Source organism: Hypanus sabinus, chromosome 21 (genome assembly GCF_030144855.1).
Source record: "Hypanus sabinus isolate sHypSab1 chromosome 21, sHypSab1.hap1, whole genome shotgun sequence".
Classification (NCBI taxonomy): Eukaryota; Metazoa; Chordata; class Chondrichthyes; order Myliobatiformes; family Dasyatidae; genus Hypanus; species Hypanus sabinus.
The window spans coordinates 17,974,205-17,993,514 of record NC_082726.1 but is presented as its reverse complement, the minus strand read 5'-3'; the positions used below and the strand labels follow the sequence as shown (position 1 = coordinate 17,993,514).

Sequence of the window (19,310 nt, the reverse complement as noted above, 5' to 3'; positions counted from 1 at the left end):
CTTTACCACTCCATGGCATGCATCTCTGCAGAGGATAAAATATTTAACTATCATATACACTCCACCTACTGCTACAACATTTAAATTAACTTCCAAATCCACCTTGGCCAACCCTCATAACTAAGTAGCTGTCCTTTTTCAAAGTTGAAGATCTAAACTGAGACTGAGAGACAGAGTCAGGGCCATACAGCATGGAGACAGACCCTACTTATCTATGCTCACACCAAGATGCCCATCAAATGAGCCTCACTGGTTTGCATTTGCTACATGTCCTTCTCAATCTTTCCTATCCATGTACTTGTCCAAGAGTTTGTTAAATGCTGTTCTTATACCTGCCTCAATCACTTCATCTGGCAGCTTGTTCGTAAACATATTATCCTCATGTCTCTTTAAATCTTTCCCCTTTCACCCTACACCTAGACCTCTAATTCTTGAATCTCTTTCCCTGGGTAAAAGTGTGTGGATTCACCCAATCCAAGCCCCTTATGATTTTATATACCTCTGTAAGATTATTCCTTGAGACAAAGAGGTAAAGTCCTAGTCTGCCTAACCTCTCCATACTCAGGCCCTCAGATGCTGGTAGCATTCTCATAAATGGGGCAGCACAGTGTAGTGGTTAGCACCATGGTTAACCGTGCAGGTGAGCTGGGTTCAATTTCCTTCACTGCCTGCAAGAGGTATCTACATTCTCCCAGTGACCAAGTGGTGTTCCCCCGGGTCCTTGCTTTCTTCCCACAATCAAAAGGCGTACCAGTTGGAAGGTTAATTGGTCATTGTAAATTGTCCTGTGATTAGGCTTGGATTGTCGGGGGCTGCTGGGTGGCGTGGCTCAAAAGGCCAGAAGGGCCTATTCCACGCTGTATCTCAATCAATAAATAAATAACCTTTACACTCTTTTCAGTTGAATTACACGTTTCCTGCAGCAGGGTGTAACCGCACCAATGTCTTGTAGAACTCCTAAACACCATGACTCCACAGTATTCTTGGAGTAGAGACTGGTGGTCCTGGTGGACGTCGAGCTGGGGAGTCTGGTCATACTGTAGCAGATTACCTGAAGTTTAAGGATCTGATTTTGAGGATGCTGGACTATGACCCTAAGACACGGATAGCCCCCTATTATACACTGCAGCACAGCTTTTTCAAAAAGACAGCTGATGAAGGGACAAACACAAGTAATAGTGTTTCAACAAGTCCAGCTATGGAACAGTCGCAATCTACAGGCACCCCTTCTAGCACATCCTCAAGTTCAGGTGGTTCTTCTGGGACAAGTAATAGTGGAAGGGCAAGGTCAGACCAAAGCATCAGCACCGACATAGTGGTGGGCATTTCAGCGGAGCTGTCCAGGCCATGGACTGCGAGACACACAGCCCACAGGCTCAGCAGCAGTATCCTGTGGCATTGGGATGGACGCCTTCATTAAGGCCAGTATGTCAAAAGCCTTCACCACCCTGTCTACCTGTGATGAAACTTTCAGGAACTATGCACCTGCATTCCTGGATCCCTTTGTTCTGCCACACTCCCCCAAGGCCCTACTGCTCACTGTGAGAGTCCAACCCTGGTTTGACTTCCCAAAACACAGCACAATGACTTCAACACCATTTGCTGTTCCTAGCTGGTCACATTTTTGATAACTTTCGTCACTGTCTACAATGCCACCTATTTTAGAGTCATCAGCATCCCATCCAAATCCAAAGTTATGAACACTGGGTCCAGCACTGAGTCCTGTGGCACATCAGTCATGGTGGAGGGGGACAGTGAGCAAGGGGGATGATACAATGCAGAAAACATAAGAAATTTGAGAGATATCCAAGCGGTAACAGCATGGGAGGAGAAAACAAAAACTAAAAAGAGTTAAAGATTACTAACAGGAGGAAAAATATAACCCATAGAATAAGTATAGGAAGCCGAAATCAATAAAAACTCAAGGAATAAATGCACAAGAGTGCATAGCATATACTTGAGTACTCAAGTGAGAAAAGGGGCATAGATGTTTATCAATAAAATGAAGTAGCTTAACAACTTATGTTATAATTACCTGTGGAGTGACAATAACTGGATTTGGTGGGACCAAAGGGCAGGTCACTGTAGCAAATCCTACACTGGGAACTTTTACCAAGGCTGCAAACGACATAAAATGTAAACCTGGGTAACTGCAGTATCACAAAGCTTCCTTCCCACTCACTTATGCTTTAATATAGGAAACATTACAATAAACTACTTAACGCTGATATGAAGACACCACCATTCTGCATCTTTTAAGCATTTATAGGAAGAAGTACAGTCGACGTTTCAGTTCGAGACCCATCATCAGGACTAACTGAAAAAAGAGATAGTAAGAGATCTGAAAGTGGGAGGGGGAGGCTCTTTCTTCCATTAGTCCTGACGAAGGGTCTCGACCCAAAACGTCAACTGTACTTCTTCCTTCAGATGCTGCCTGGCCTGCTGAGTTCCACCAGCATTTTGTTTGTGTTGCTTGAATTTCCAGCATCTGCAGATTCCCTCGTGTTACCATCATAAACTGTTGTTGAATGAGTCAATGAGAAAATGAGGTGGCAGGGATAAGATGAACTTTGAATATGATGGCTTATTAATATTAGGATATATGCTAGAATCAAGCTCAGAGGAGTGATTGATCCAGCAGAGTGAGTCAGTGAACTTTGGGTTAGGTTTGGCTGGTCAAATCTATTGTATTAGCAGTGACAGGCAGGAAGAAAATAATGGATGTGTAAAAGTCCAATGAAAATTAAGTTCCCTCCAGGCAGTCGACCCCCTCTCACACTCTTCTAATGGAAAATACTCCAGTATGCTGTCAGATGGCTTGGGAAGAGAGAAACATAGTTTAGGGGAGATTCAAGGCCCCAGTGAGTTTAAAGGGATTGCAGGAAACATCAGCTAATTAGCCAGATGCCAAACCATCAGTATTTCTGAACAATCGGAGAGTGGATCATCACATCTTCTCTCTATTCTAAATTATTTCTGTTTGTCCAGGTTTACAACTTGTTGAGATAAACCAATCATCCATAGTGTATCATATTTTAATATTGAGTACCACACTTATCCCACAAAATGCAGAATGATCTCTTTCAGCAAAACACATTAGCATGCAAATACACATTAAAAACAGTAATTTCCTGCATGTTCTATATTTAAGTTTTACATTTCCAATCAGCAGACATGATGCCGTGGGACAGAACAACGACATTGGGTTCAAACTCCAATACTATGCGATTTAGTCAGACATTTCAATCATTTATTCCTCTTTCTTCATGTGAGTAAAATATAATATCTTCAACATTACAGCCATATAACAATATAAATCTGAAAATTATCAGTCTGCAAAACCAGAAAAAAGTTATAGATAGGTCATATACAGAAAGAAAAATCTAATGCAGTGAACATTCATAAAGTGACCAAAGTTGACTTGCACCTCTCAAATAAACTGTCATTGTTTCCCACTCTGTATGCTTATGTGAAATTTAAGTATTATTTTTGAATGCCGTTGTTAATTCAAGGAACAGTACCTCAAAAATGTGGCACTCATCATTATGGACCACCCCCCCACCCCCCCCCCCCCCCCCATCATCCAGGTCATGCCTTGTTCTCATTGCTACCATCAGGAAGGAGGTACAGAAGCCTAAAGCACACACTCAACAATTCAGGTACAGCTTCTTCCCCTCTGCCATCCAATTTCTGAATGGACATTGGACCCATGAACACTACCTCACAACTTTTTTTATTTCTATTTTTTGGCACTACTTATTTAACTATTGAATATATATATTTATTTATTCATTTTTCATTATGTATTGCATTGTACTGCTGCTGCAACGTTAACTATTTCATGACACATGCTGATTCTGATTCTGAAAAATGAATATTAAAATAAACCTATCCTGTAGAGACTTGTTTGGTTATGGAAAAGATAAATTTTGAACTTCCAGTTGAATCTGGTTAGTCAGGTTAAAAGCTGTACTTGTTAACAGTATCTGACATGCTGGATTGGAAAACAGGTATCATCAGTCATATTCAGTGATTTTTAAAAATGACACCAGTAAAGGTGACATGCTGAGAGAATGCATTTATGATCAGCAATAATAGGTATAGATAAAGTTTATCTTATTAACAAGCTGGTGAAGGCAGTGAGGGACACAAACCATTGAGTCCAGGTTGGGTTATACTGTATCTGCCACAAAATTGGCCTCTGGGCTTGGGAGAGGAATTACGAATCAGCTCACCGTGCAACCTTCTCTGCTGGGAATCACCAAGTGAACTAGATCAGATTCTGCTGTGGTATTTCCCCCTATCAAGATTTCTGTTAACTATTTAGGCAATATTTCAAAGGGTACCTGAACAATCAACAGCATTCTCCAACTTGATATGACAAGTTAGTGCTCTAACACAGGTCTTCACCTGAAATGTACCACATCCAGAATATTATTACTCAATCAGTGGGAAAAATACTGGTGTTTTGCAGAATCTTAATCAGGTTTATTATTACCGGTATGTGACGTGAAATGTATTAACTTTAGCAGCAGCAGTTCAATGCAATACATAATATAGCAGAGAAAAAAATAATAAATAAAATTTTAAAAATAATAAAAAACAAACAAGTAAATTAATTACGTATATTGAATAGATTTTAAAAAGTGCAAAAACAGAAATACTGTACATTAGAAAAAAAGTGAGGTAGTGTCCAAAGATTCAAAGTCCATTTAGGAATCGGATGGCAGAGGGGAAGAAGCTGTTCTTGAATCATTGAGTGTGCGTCTTCAGGCTTCTGTACCTCCTGCCTGATGGTAACAGTGCCAATGCCATATTTCCATACACTTTAATAAATCACCAAAGTGTACAGCAATACCCTACTAATGGAGGGTGACTGGGTAGGTTTAAGGTACTGCTAGGGTAGGACCTATATTGTAAATGGCAGGGCACGGACGAGTGTTGTGGAACAGAGGGAGCTCCCTCTGTTGAAGTGCACAGTTGATTGAAAGTGGCCACGCAAGTAGATAGGGTGGTGAAGAAGGCATTGAGCACACTGGCCTTCATCAGACAGGGCATCGCTTTTAGGAGCAGAGATATTACGTTGCAGTTATACAAGTCACTAGCGGGATTGCAGTTGAGGTATTGTGCACAGTTTTGGTCATCCTGTTATAGGAAAGACTAAGTTAATCTGGAGAGGATGGAAGAAAAATTTACAAGGGCACTGCCTGCAATGAAGGGCCTGAATCATAGGGAGACATTGACCACGTTGGATCTTTGTTCCTAGGAACACAGAAGAATGAGAGATGAACTCATAGAAGTTTCTAAAATCATGAGGGGTATGGATAGGGCATAGTGATAGTTTCTTTCCTGAGGGCAGAGGAGTCCAAAATTAGAGGGCACAGATAAACGATAAGAGGGGAAATATTTAAAAGAGACCCGAGAGGTAATTTGCTCAGAGGCTAATAAGTATTTGGAATGAGCAGCCAGAGGAAGTGGTTGAGGTGGGTACTAGTTTCAGAGACATTTGTTTGGTACAGAGGGGAAAGGCTTGGAGGATTATGAGCTGAACGCAAGCAGCTGGAACTAATATCAACGATGCTGTCATCAGCATGGACCAGTTGCGATATAGAGCCTGATTCCATGCCATATTATTCTAATCCTAAACACAAGAGATTCCACAGCTGCTGGAAATCCAGAGCAACACAACAAAATGCTGAGTTCCTACTGTAGTCCTTCAGGAAACCTCTAGGATATGAAGTTCCTGTCAAATACGGCTGCTGCTGCAAATATTTGATAGTGTCCGTAAGTAACATAACATATGAAATAGGATCAGACAAATCTTGATTAACGCTCCAAAGGACAAATTTGTGCTTAGCTATAGCAGAGATCGCATCTTCTAAGACTTTAATGATACATACCCAAAACTTCTTCTCCCTCCAGTCGAGGCATTGAGATTACTTCAGTCCGTTCCCATGACAGGGTGTTTAGTACATGAATATTTCTCCCGGTTTCTAGCACACATCCACCCATGAGACACTGGATGGCCTCTTTAAGAAGCTCATCCCCATTACTCTGGATTTCTGTAAACAATGAACAAAAGAAAAAAAATAAAGTAGCAGTTTGTATTAACACGAGGATAACATACTTTCAATGTACGCAAGTCAAATAGAAGCCAATTAGATGAGGGCACCCTCCCCCCACACCTCTGCTGATTCATGGCCTCACAAAAGCTGTAAACCCAATTCTTGCCAACAAAAACAAGAAGGGAATTCAAACTTAATGGGAAGTAAACCAATTAATGATCCCAGGTGGAGGTCAAACATGACATAAATAACTAAAGCTATCAAACTCTTTTCTTAGCTCAATGTCAGGTATCAGTGAAAATACTCTTCTAAATTTAAGGCTCTGTATAAATGCAAGTTAGTAATGACTTATTATTTCACAAATATTGCCAACACCCATTTTATTTCTGTGTACTTGTTCACATGCCCTCACCACCTTTGTGTGGGTTGCCTTCTTAATGTCTTTGTATTAGAATCACAGCGTCAGTCCCCAAACACTTGAAATACTTGATAGTCAATGAAGTACTTATGAACACCAGACAGCCAATTGTGTACAGTGAGCTCCCAAAAGTAGCAACAAGATTTGATAACCTGTTTAGGTAATGAGGGAATGAATATTCACCAGGAATTCTAGATATAACCCCCATGCTGTCCTGTAATGCCAGGATAAGGCAGCAGGTGAAACATTTGATGACACAGCTCCACAGTTAGTACTTGACTTTTGTGTTCAAATCTCTGGAAACGGGTTTGAATTCACAATGTTCTTACTCAGACAGAAAGTTTGCTGAGACACGCATGATTAACATTCAAGGATAATCTGCCATTTTTCCATGATAAGACTAATGCCATTGTATTCAGCCACACCACTAACTCCACCCCTTGCTTTACATCCCATCACCATCACTGTGTCATTATGTACTAAAATATCTACAATCTCAGAATCTTATTCCACAGCAAATCTTCAGTAAGTTAAAATATTAATCTTTCTCATTTTAATAAAGATAATGGCACAGGGTCCATAATACATAGCCTTACCAGAGTGAATGAGGTAATAGTAGAGAGCTCTGAGGAGAAAAAACTTAACTGCAAAGAATGGGGTGCAAACACATCACATCTCAGATGTTCCAGACAAATAACCGGGCAAAGTCAATTTGGCAGCAGATCAGTTTGAGCACACATTCATTTATAAGTGTTTTATCTAAGTGTATGGATTAAAATAGAACGTGATTTTCTTTTAAAGTTTTCAACTACTGGGAGATGCTTATACAGATTGTTTTGCTAAGACTTCCGATTTGCAAATATGGTTTAGCAAATGGATGAAGGAAACTTGAATCAAAAAGTTTTGAATGATCCAGATTTGTTTTGAGATACAATTTCACACTGTCAGGTGCCCACTTGACGAACATTAATGAGTTATAAAAATTCTAGAGGCATATAGAGAAGACAAAACTGGATCATTTCAACACAAGTTTACTAGACAGAGTTGAGGAGGGGGTTTATCTGACTGAAAGTCTGGAAACTGTGCATTTCATAGGGATTGCGTGCGCACATTTATTTGGATGAAATTGTTGGCTGTAAGTATGCAGATGATGAAAAGTCAGTGGAGTTGTTGATGCTGAGGAAGGTAGTCAAAGGGTTCAGCAGGATATACTGTAGAACTTTAGGCAGAGAAACGGAAGATGGAATTTAATCTGGGCAAGTGTGAGGTGTTGCATTTTGGGAGATCAAGTAAAAGAGAAAAGAATATAGTAAATGGCAGGACACTTAGAGGCATTGATATTCAAAATGATCTTGTGGTGCAAGTACACAGCCTGAAAGTGGGAACACAAGTGGGGTGTTGGTAAGTATTGTTGGGAACACAAGGGGAAGAAAATGACATTGGTGTAAATGAGTTCTGGGGGGATGGCATGTATTTGGCGTGCTAAAGGACCTGTTTCCTTGCTCTAAAATGCAAAATGTTAATATGGTTACAGAAGTACATAATGATAATAAATAATCAATCTAATTCAATAAAGAATTATAATCATAATAGAAATAGGGTATTTTCTTGAAAGATCTAACAATACAAAGATCACTATTAATGAAAAGAACCTGCAAAATCTACAGCATTCAAGATGTAAGATGCCTTACCTTCATAGTTCTTTACAGCATCTTCCACTACAGACTGAATACAGGTGCCAGGGAGTACATCGTGGAACTGATTTAGAAGCAATAGTCTGTGAAATGTGATAATTCATTTCAAATGTACAGAATTGGCTCAACAAGTTTACACCAATGTGAAAGGACCTCCTCCCACTTCTCAATATATTTTTCCATCCAATTATCCTGCAGGTATTTATTTATTCATCTTAAGTTGTGGAAGAGCACCAGAAGATTGGAAAAGCACAGATCTGACACCCTCGTTCAAGAGGAAGGGAGATAAAAAGTGGTAAAATTATAGCCCTGTCAGCTTAAAATCAATTAAGAAATATCGAATCATTTAGAAAAGCTTAAAACAGTCAACTTGATGTTATGAAAGGAAAACCATGTTTCAGAATCAGGCTTATTATCACCGGCATGTGACGTGAAATTTGTTAACTTAGCAGCAGCAGTTCAAACCAATACATAATCTAGCAGAGAGAGAAAATAATAATAATAAATAAAATAAAACATAATAAACAAGTAAATCAGTTACATATATTGAATAGATTATTTAAAAATGTGCAAATACAGTAATACTGTATAGTAAAAGAAGTGAGGTAGTGTCCAAAGCTTCAAAGTCCATTTAGGAATCAGATGGCACAGGGTAAGAAGCTGTTCCTGAATCACTGAGTGTATGTCTTCAGGCTTCTGTACCTCCTGCCTGATGGTAACAGTGGGAAAGAGCTTGCCCCGGGTGCTGGAGTTCCTTAATAATGGACGCTGCCTTTCTGACACACCGCTCCCTAAAGATGTCCTGGGTACTTTGTAGGCTAGTGTCCAAGATGGAGCTGACTAGATTTACAACTTTCTACAGCTTCTGTCAGTCCTGTGCAGTAGCCCCTCCATACCAGACAGTGATGCAGCCTGTCAGAATGCTCTCCACAGTACAACTATAGAAGTTTTTGAATGTATTTGCTGACACTTCAAACTCCTAATAAAGTATAGCCGCTGTCTTGCCTTCTTTATGACTACATCAATACATTGGGACTAGGTTAGATCCTCAGAGATCTTGACACCCAGGAACTTGAAGCTGCTCACTCACTGAAGCTGACACATTACTCAAAGAACTCCAGGAAACAATGAGTAGGGTTAATAGAGGAGACTGCAGGTGTAATGTATTCAGATTTTTCAGAAGGCTTTTAATAAGGTGCCAGCCCATGATCTTGGGGAAGAGAGTTAACATGGATTAAAGATTGGTTATCACATAGAAGACATTCGCAATAAATGGGTAATTTCCATTCTAGAGAGATGTAACCAGTGGAGTGTCCCAAAGTTCAGTTACATAGAAACATAGAAAGCCTACAGCACAATACAGGCCCTTCGGCCCACAATGCTGTGCCAAGCACATACTTATTTTAGAAATTACCTAGGGTTACCGATAGCCCTTTATTTTTCAAAGCTCCAGGCACCTATCCGAGTCTCTTAAAAGACCCTATTGTATCCACCTCCACCACTGTCGCCGGCAGCCCATTCCACGCACTCACCACTCTGTGTAAAAAAACTTACCCCCGACATCATTCTTGGACCTTAACTGTTTACTGCTCATGATTATGACCATTTAACAACTTGAGGAGAAAGCACAGTGTTGGACATCCAAGTGAACTGATAGCACAAAAATGGATGGGAGGGTGTGCTGCAATGAGGTTTTCTGGTCTTTGTAGATTGAGTATATAGGGGAAAAACCTTGTATGTAGATTAATGTCAAAATAATGTGAGGTTATTCATTTTGGTAGCAAGAATTAAAAAAGTATTACCTGTAGATTAACAGGTTCAAATGAGTGGACTGCATAAGGTTCTAAGTGCTCTTATACAGAAAACATAAAAAAAGCTTGTGTGTGTGTATATGTATGTATGTGTGTGCATATATAGCAAGAAATGGTACAGTGACCTTTATTTCTAGAGGGCTGGTAATTAAAAATAAGGAAGTACTTCATCACAATTGAACAAGGTATTGGAATACAGTGTACAGTTTTAGTCCTCTTATTTATGAACTGATATACTAACACTGGAGATGGCCCAGAAGAGATTCACTAGGTTAGTTTCTGAGATTAGAAAATTGTCCTATCACAAATGGCTACAAAGTTTCATCTGTATTCTTTGACATAAAGAAGAACTATGGGTAATCTTATGCAGATCTTAAGATGTTTCTGCTAGTGAGAAAAAGTCTTGAATTAGGGAATGTAGCCTTAAATTATCACACCCATACCTTGTAATGGAGGTGCATCAGAATTTCTTCTCACAGAAAATCTCTGAAATCTCTACCCTTGTGTTTGGTGGAGGCCAGATCACTGGAAGGGGTTCCCAAGCTAGGGTCCAGGGCATAAAAAAGTTTGGAAACCCCCAACTTAGAGGATGTTGATTTTTTTTTTGAAAGGTTGGGCCAGTGCGAGCAATGGGGAACTGGCTCAGAAAAGGAGATAAACTCCAGAGGTATATCGGCCATTATCATATGACAAGGCAGGCTTGATGGGCCTGGTGACCTATTCCTGCTCTTATTCTCTTGTGATGTGTGTCTATGAAACTTAATCGATTGCACAGAAACTTATCAGCATTACTGATGCCTTGTAGAAAAAATCTGCCACCATTAGCTGCTCTGGCCAATGTGATTCCAGATTTACTAATGGGGATGGAGACTTCTGAAATGACATGGGGAAAGAACTTGGAATGGATGACAAATGCCAGGGTTACTAGTCTTATAATGTTGCGTGGATGAATAAAGTAACTCATATGATTCACTCAGTAAAATTGAACAGATCAAAAAATACAATTATATTTCCAACATGAACCTCAAGCATCAAGCAAAACTTCAACCATGTATGGGATTTACTGTGCAACCTCAACTGCAAAATCAGGAAGTGAATAGTTACTCTGTTGTCAATTATTAAATTTACTCCTCCTATTAGACTCCACATATATCAGGGCAACAACTGATCTGCTGCCATTTAATTGTCTATTCTACATGGGAACTCCTCTCAAAATACCCAGTGCCAGAGAAGTTGACTGCCTTTTGATCAACACAACAATGCTACTCATAAACACACATTCCAACAGGGTAACAGGCTTGTGATCTGCCATATGATATTCCACATAATATTTAGCCCAAGTGCAGAAAATAAAAGTAAGTCATCATTGCCCTTAACGTCTGGCTACAAAAATTTGAGTGAGAGGCAGAAGCTCAAATTACAAGCATCTTAGAATTTGACTGATGTCAAAAAACCTAAGAGAAAATAAATATAAACACTCAAATAAAACTGTCATGAAATAACTTGCCTCCACAGTTGTTGCAGTTGGGAACTTGGATACTGGAAGCCATCTTTCTGGACTGCAGCCAGGCTACTCATGATTTCAATACTACGAAGGATACATTCACATTTACGATTGCCTATTTTAATCTAAAATAAAGCAAAAATAGAAAAAAAGGATATGGTAAAGGAAAATATTTTTTTTTACAGCAGATAGAGCTATTTTGAAGTGATATCATGGGCAATGATAAAGCTAAGAGACAGAAATAAAAAACTTAAATCATTAGCCAGGGCAGTAGCAAAAATGTATTAAGCAGTAAGGCCAATAACACAATGAAAACTTTACACATACAAAACCATAGTCTGATATTGCAGTAGAAATTGTTCCAGTTTCATTATTGAATCATGCTAGTGCTCTTATTCACAATTCCACAGCTTCACCTTTCTATTTTTTGCCTCCACTCTTTTTCTGTCACTTAGTCTTAACCACATTTCTTAGACACTTGGCCTCCTTTCCTTGCAACTTCCTCTTCAGGCCTCTTAACCTTCCACTACTAAATATGTGAATTCCCCTTCAAGTAAAGGGACTTCAAATCAATGTACATTCAAGCAAATACTTTTAAAATAACCATAGCATCAGAAGCAGATGTAAAGAGAAGCTTCAGTGGGTGGCTGGTCAGATTTGTGGATCAGAAACGATTTAGTCAACAGACATTTGAACAAATAAAAAAGAGAAGTGGCAGAGTATACAATTCATAATGGAAACACTGATTTGTTTTGTTCTATCTCACGTCATTTCTCCTGATACGGCTGCAGAGGCCTTGCAGAAACTCCATGCCATCTGCTTTATAGGACACAGCTATGCCTGAAGTGAAAGTTCAATCTGGAAATGGAGCAGTAACACTTAGAGATAATCAGGAATTATGCTTCTGTAACTATGAGGGGGAATACTTCAGTCCAGTAATTGGTGCAAATCAGCACTGCAAGGATTTGTTAAGAGGGTCTGCAAGCTCTTGCTAGAACTGGCCAAAATAAGTGTTATTTAAATAATGCCAAGGAAATAAGAATGGTTGCTTATCTGGTTCAATAAGTACATACACACACAAACACCTCCACACAAATTGAGGATCTTGTTTACTTTTAATCAAGTCCTTCATTGCTTCTGAATTGTACATCTAACATTTTGTTTTGGAAGAGATGCGATTTTTAAAATCATACATTTGTGAGGGGTGCAGATCCACAGTGAGTTTGACCATAAATGCAAAAATTAAAATAGGTCATCTATCTAAATTTAAAGCAATGCATGTATTTTCTTTACCAGATCTTGACAACTGTACAGGATTACTACAATATTTTCTTTACACCTTTAAATAATTGAGAATGTCCATTTATAAGCATTATAGCCCTTCCAGAATTTGCCATTGCTGTTAAATTAAATCGTGCTGATTATTCAAAACAGAGCCCAGAAACAAGACGAATGAGAGCTGCATGCTCGCCCCGTGACCGTGTGTGTGACTGTCAGGGAGGAGATACACAAGCTTGAGGTCTTACACATCAGGTTCAGAATTAGTTACTACCTACAACCATCAGGCTCCTGAATTGGTGTGAATAACTTCAATCACCACTACTCTGAATTGATTCCATAACCTATGGACTCACCTTCAAGAACTCTTAACAACTCAAGTTCTCTCTCTCTCTCTCTCTATAATATATATATATATAATTATAATTTACACAGTTTGCTTTCCTTTTGCACATTGGTTGTCAGTCTTTGTTTATGTATAGAACTTATGAAAAACTATTCTATTTCTTTTCTTCTGTAAATGCCTGCAAGGTTTGAGGGGGGAAAAATCAGTTATGTGATGTAGGAATGGGATTGATTGGAATTGTTTGGAATGCTCTACAAACTTGCATCAATTTGATGGGCTAAATGTCTGTTCCAAGTAATAATATATATGAATATAAATGAGTTCTGGTGCTTAAGTGAATAGGCTGTCTTTCTGATATTTAAAAACTGTCTACATCTAGGTACAAATGCATATTAGAAGAATTTTATTACTCTTCTCTGTCCAAGCAGGCTTGGCAAGAAAGCAAGGAATTCATGGCTAGAGTGAGAGGTTGATAGACAATAGACAATAGGTGCAAGAGTAGGCCATTCAGCCCTTCGAGCCAGCACTGCCATTCAATGTGATCATAGCTGATCATCCACAATCAGTACCCCGTTCCTGCATTCTCCCTATATCCCTTGACTGAACTATCTTTAAGAGCTCTATCTAACTCTTTCTTGAAAGCATCCAGAGAATTGGCCTCCACTGCTTCCTGAGGCAGAGCATTCCATAGATCCACAACTCTCTGGGTGAAAAAGTTTTTCCTGAACTCCATTCTAAATGGCCTACCCCTTATTCTTAAACTGTGGCCTCTGGTTCTGGACTCCCCCAACATCAGGAACATGTTTCCTGCCTCTAGCGTGCCCAATCCCTTAATAATTTTACATGTTTCAATCAGATCCCCTCTCATCCTTCTAAATTCCAGTGTGTACAAGCCCAGTTGCTCCAATCTTTCAACGCATGACAGTCCCGCCATCCGGGGAATCAACCTTGTGAACCTACGCTGCACTCCCTCAATAGCAAGAATGTCCTTCCTCAAATTTGGAGACCAAAACTGAACACAATACTCCAGGTGGGGTCTCACCAGGGCCCTGTACAACTGCAGAAGGACCTCTTTGCTCTTGTACACAACTCCCCTTGTTATGAAGGCCAACATGCCATTAGCTTTCTTCATTGCCTGCTGTACCTGCACGCATACTTTCAGTGACTGATGAACAAGGACACCTAGATCTTGTTGTACTTCCCCTTTTCCTAACTTGACACCATTTAGGTAGTAATCTGCCTTCCTGTTCTTGCCACCAAAGTGGATAACCTCACATTTACCCACATTAAACTGCATCTGCCCATTCACCCAACCTGTCCAAGTCACCCTGAATTCTCCTAACATCCTCCTCATATTTCACACTGCTACCCAGCTTTGTGTCATCTGCAAATTTATTAATGTTACTTTTAATCCCTTCATCTAAATCATTAATGCATATTGTAAATTGATCAATAAGAGGGGCATAAATTAATAAAAATAAGGATTTCAGTCCCAATCCGCAGCAAGAATACTACATTAGGTAAATATTTACCTCACCTCATCACCTTTCCACTGATTTTGTTTCTCTTTCATATTTGTCCACACCACTCAACATTTTTTCCCATTCACACCATCCCCATCCTGGAGTAACCTCCTCCCCAAAAGATCCTTCTCTGTAGGCTTCCCTGTCCAGCAGCCAGGTAGCTGCAGGGAGGAGTGAACAGAGGCTGCAGTGACCCATCAGCTCTGAAGGGATTGGGCTACACCCACATGGAGTGTGGGATCCAGGAGAATGAAGCCAACAGTTACCAGCCTAACTCCTCACTGCATGCTGTCAATCTCCTCATACATGGTTCCTCACAATTACACATATCCATTCTGGGGGTAAACATAGAAACCGTACAACACAATACAGGCCCTTTGGCCCACAAAGCTGTGCCAAACATGCCCCTACCTTAGAAATTTCCTAGGGTTACCTACAGCCTTCTATTTTTCTAAGCTCCATGTACCTATCCAGGAGCCTCTTAAAAGACCCTATCGTAATCACCTCCACCACCATCACCGGCAGACCATTCCATGCACTTACCACTCTCTGCGTAAAAAAACTTAACCCTGTCATCTACTCAGTACCTACTTCCAAGCACCTTAAAACTGTGCCCTCTTGGGCTAACTACTTCAGCCCTGGGAAAAAGCCTCTGACTATCCACACGATCAATTCCTCTCATCATCTTATACACCTCTATCAGGTCACCTCTCATCCTCCGTCGCTCCAAGGAAAAAAGGCCGCGTTCACTCAACCTATTCTCATAAGACATGCTCCCCAATCCAGGCAACATCCTTGTAAATCGTCTCTGCACCCTTTCTATGGTTTCCACATCCTTCCTGTAGTAAGGCAACCAGAACTGAGTACAGTACTCCAACTGGGGTCTGACCAGGGTCCTATATAGCTGAAACATTACCTCTTGGCTCCTAAACTCAATTCCACAACTGATGAAGGCCAATGCACCGTATGCTTTCTTAACCACAGAGCCAACCTGCACAGCAGTTTTGAGTGTCCTATGTACTCGGACCCCAAGATCCCTCTGATCCACCACATTGCCAAGCATCTTACTATTAATACCATATTCTGCCTTCATATTTGACCTACCAAAATGAACTACTTCACATTTACCTGGGCTAAATTCCATCTGCCACTTCTCAGCCCAATTGTGCATCCTAGCAATGTCCTGTTGTAACCTCTGACAGCCCTCCACACTGTCCACAACACCCCCAACCTTTGTGTCATCAGCAAATCTATGAACCCAAGCCTCCACTTCCTCATCCAGGTCATTTATAAAAATCACGAAGAGTAGGGGTCCCAGAACAGATCCCTGAAGCACACCACTGGTCACTGACCTCCTTGCAGAATATGTAGAACCTGTCTAAAACCACTCTTTACCTTCTGTGGGCAAGCCAATTCTGGATCCACAAAGTAATGCCCCCTTGGATCCCATGCCTCCTTAATTTCTCAATAAGCCTTGCATGGGGCACCTTATCAAATGCCTTGCTGAAATCCATATACACTACATCTACTGCTCCACCTTCAACGTGTTTAGTCACATCCTCAAAAAATTCAATCAGGCTTGTAAGGCACGACCTGCCTTTGACAAAGCCATGCTGACTATGCTGAATCATATTATGCCTCCCCAAATGTTCATAAATCCTGCCTCTCAGGATCTCCTCTATCAACTTATCAACCACGGAAGTAAGACTCACTTGTCTATAGTTTCCTGGGCTATCTCTACTCTCTTTCTTGAATAAGGGAACAACATCCACAACCTTCCAATTCTCCGGAACCTCTCCCATCCCCACTGATGATGCAAAGATCATTGCCAGAGGCTCAGCAATCTCCTCCCTCGCCTGCCACAGTAGCCTGGGCTGCATCTTGTCCAGTCCCGGTGAATTATCCAACTTGATGTTTACCAAAAGCTCCAGCACATCCTCTTTCTTAATGTCTACATGCTCAAGCTTTTCAGTCTGCTGCAAGTCATCCCTACAATTGCCAAGATCTTTTTTCACTGTGAATACCGAAGAGAAATATTAATTAAATACTTCTGCTATCTCCTCCGGTTCCATACACACTTTTCCACTGTCACACTTGATTGGTCCTATTCTCTCACGTCTAATCCTCTTGCTCTTCTCATACTTGTAGAATGCCTTGAGGTTTTCCTTAATCCTGTCTGCCAAGGCCTTCTCATGGCACCTTCTGGCTCTCCTAATTTCATTCTTAAGCTCCTTCCTAGTAGCCTTATAATCTTCTAGATCTCTATCATTACCTAGTTTTTTGAACCTTTCCTAAGCTCTTTTCTTCTTGACTAGATTTACAACCACCTTTGTACACCACAGTTCCTGTACCCTACCATCCTTTCCCTGTCTCACTGGAACGTACCCATGCAGAATTCCATGCAAATATCCCCTGAACATTTGCCACCTTTCTTCCGTACATTTCCCAGTCCTCCGAGCTAGAATCAACTGAGTCTTTAAAGATCATTACCAGTGCCTCCACAATCTCTTCAGCCACCTCTTTCAGAACCCTGAGGTGTACACCATCTGGTCCAGGTGACTTATCTCCCTTCAGTTCTTTCAGTTTCCCAAGAACCTTCTCCCTAAAAATGGCAACTTCACACACTTCTGTCCCCTGACACTCTCAAACTTCCAGCACACTGCTCGTGCCTTCCCCGGTGAACACTGATGCAAAATACTTACTTGGTTTGTCCACTATTTCCTTGTTCCCCATTACCACCTCTGCAGCATTACTTCCAACAGTCCAATTTCTACTCTCGCTTCACTTTATATATCTGAAGAAACCTTTGGTATCTTCTTTAATAGCATTGGCTAGCTTACCATATTCCATATTTTCCTTCCTTATAACTTTTTAGTTGCCTTCTGCTGGTTTTTAAAAGCTTCCAAATCCTCTAATTTCCAATCAACTTTTCCTCTATTATATGCCCTCTCTTAGGCTTTTATGTTGGCTTTGACTTATCTTGTCAGCCACGGTTGTGTCATCCTGCCTTTAGAATACTTCTTTGTGATGCATATATCCTGTGCCTTCTGAATTGCTCCCAGAAATTCTAGCCATTGCTGTTCTGCCATCGTCCCTGTTAGTGTTCATTTTCAATCAATTTTGGTCATCTCTTCTCTCATGCCTCTGTAATTCCCTTTACTCCACTGTAATACCGATACATCTAACTGTAGCTTCTTCTGAAATTTCAGGGTGAATTCTATTATACTATGTTCACTCACTGCCCCCCCCCCCCAAGAGTTCCTTTACCTTAAGCTCTCTAATCAATTGCAGATGATTGCACAACACTCTATCTAGAACAGCTGATCCCCTAATGGACAACCATGAGCTGCTCTAAAAAGCAGGCACAGGCATTCTAGAAATACCTCCTCATTTCCTCTTGCGATCCAGTACCTATCTGATTTTCTCAATCTACCTGTATGCAGAAATTCCCCCTTGACTATCATAATATTGCCCTTTTGACATGCATTTTCTATCTCCTGCTGTAATTGTATGAATTTTTGAGAAAAGAATCAAACAGAAATGTAATTTTCAATCTGTTATACAGTGCACGGAAACAGAACACCTACAAGTGATTGAGAGTTCCCTTGAATGAAACTTTCACTACCTCTAAACTGTATTCACACATTTTGTAGCTAAGCTGAAGTGAAAGCACACATGCCTCTGTTCAGTGCCATTCTGTCTTCAGAGTTTACAACAGAATGCACATTATATCAATGGGCAGAACAGTGGCATAGCTCAAAGTAAATTCATTATCAAAGTTAATATATGGCACCATATACAACCCTAAGATTCATTTTTGTGGGCATTCACTGTTAATACAAAGAAATACAGCATGATCAATGAAAGACTGTCCCCAACAAGATGGACAAACAATGTGCAAAAGGCAGCAATCTATGAAAATACAAAAAGAAAAAAAAATATTAATAAACAAATAAATGATTGATTGATTGATTGAATGAATGAATAAATGAATAAGCAATAAACACAAGATGAAGAATCCTTGAAAGCGAGTAAACAAGTTGTGGGAACAGTTCAGTGATGAGGTGGTTGAAGGTGAGTGAAGTTATCCTCTCTGGTTCAAGAGCCTGATGGTTGAGGGGTAATAATTGTTCCTGAACTTGGTGTGGGTACTGAGGCTCCTGTTCCTCCTTCCTGATGACAGCAGCAAGAAAAGGGCATGGCTGGATGGTGGAGCTGGTGGAGCTACTGCCTCAAAGCACCCAGAGATCAGGCTCAACCCTGACTTCGAACCCTGACTATCTGTACAGAGTTTTCAGATTCTCCTTGCAACTGTGTGGATTTCTTCTGGACATTAATTTACCAGTCTGGGGATTGCTGGAGGGTAAATAGTCATTATGAAACAATTTTACAGTGTTCACTGTTTTCAGTAACCAGTTAACCTCTCACACGTGACGGATTGATAAGTTAATTGGTCACTAAGTTGCACATTGTGTGTAGTTGAGTTGTACAGTCTAGTAAGAGTGTGGGGAGAGTTTTTTTTTTAAAAAAGATTAATGTAGGATTAGTGTAAATGAGTGGTTAAAGGATGGCACAGATTTGGTGAGCCGCTCTCCTTGCCTTATTACCAATATATTATTTTAAATTTGCAGTTTCACACCCACCCCCCCCCCCCCCCCGCCCCTGAACACT

At 40.4% G+C, this 19,310-nt stretch overlaps 1 protein-coding gene across 1 annotated transcript in view; it reads right to left on the bottom strand.

The window, feature by feature from the left end:
* The window catches only part of man2c1 (mannosidase, alpha, class 2C, member 1), a 124,563-nt gene that overhangs the window by 25,626 nt on the left and 79,627 nt on the right, over positions 1–19,310 (bottom strand). Inside the window, exons 14-17 of the mRNA XM_059946069.1 lie at positions 11,496–11,617; positions 8,175–8,260; positions 5,901–6,062; positions 2,036–2,118 (exon numbers count right to left, since the gene is read on the bottom strand). Coding sequence (XP_059802052.1) covers positions 2,036–2,118; positions 5,901–6,062; positions 8,175–8,260; positions 11,496–11,617 — 453 coding nt within the window. The remainder of the gene's footprint in view (positions 1–2,035; positions 2,119–5,900; positions 6,063–8,174; positions 8,261–11,495; positions 11,618–19,310) is intronic.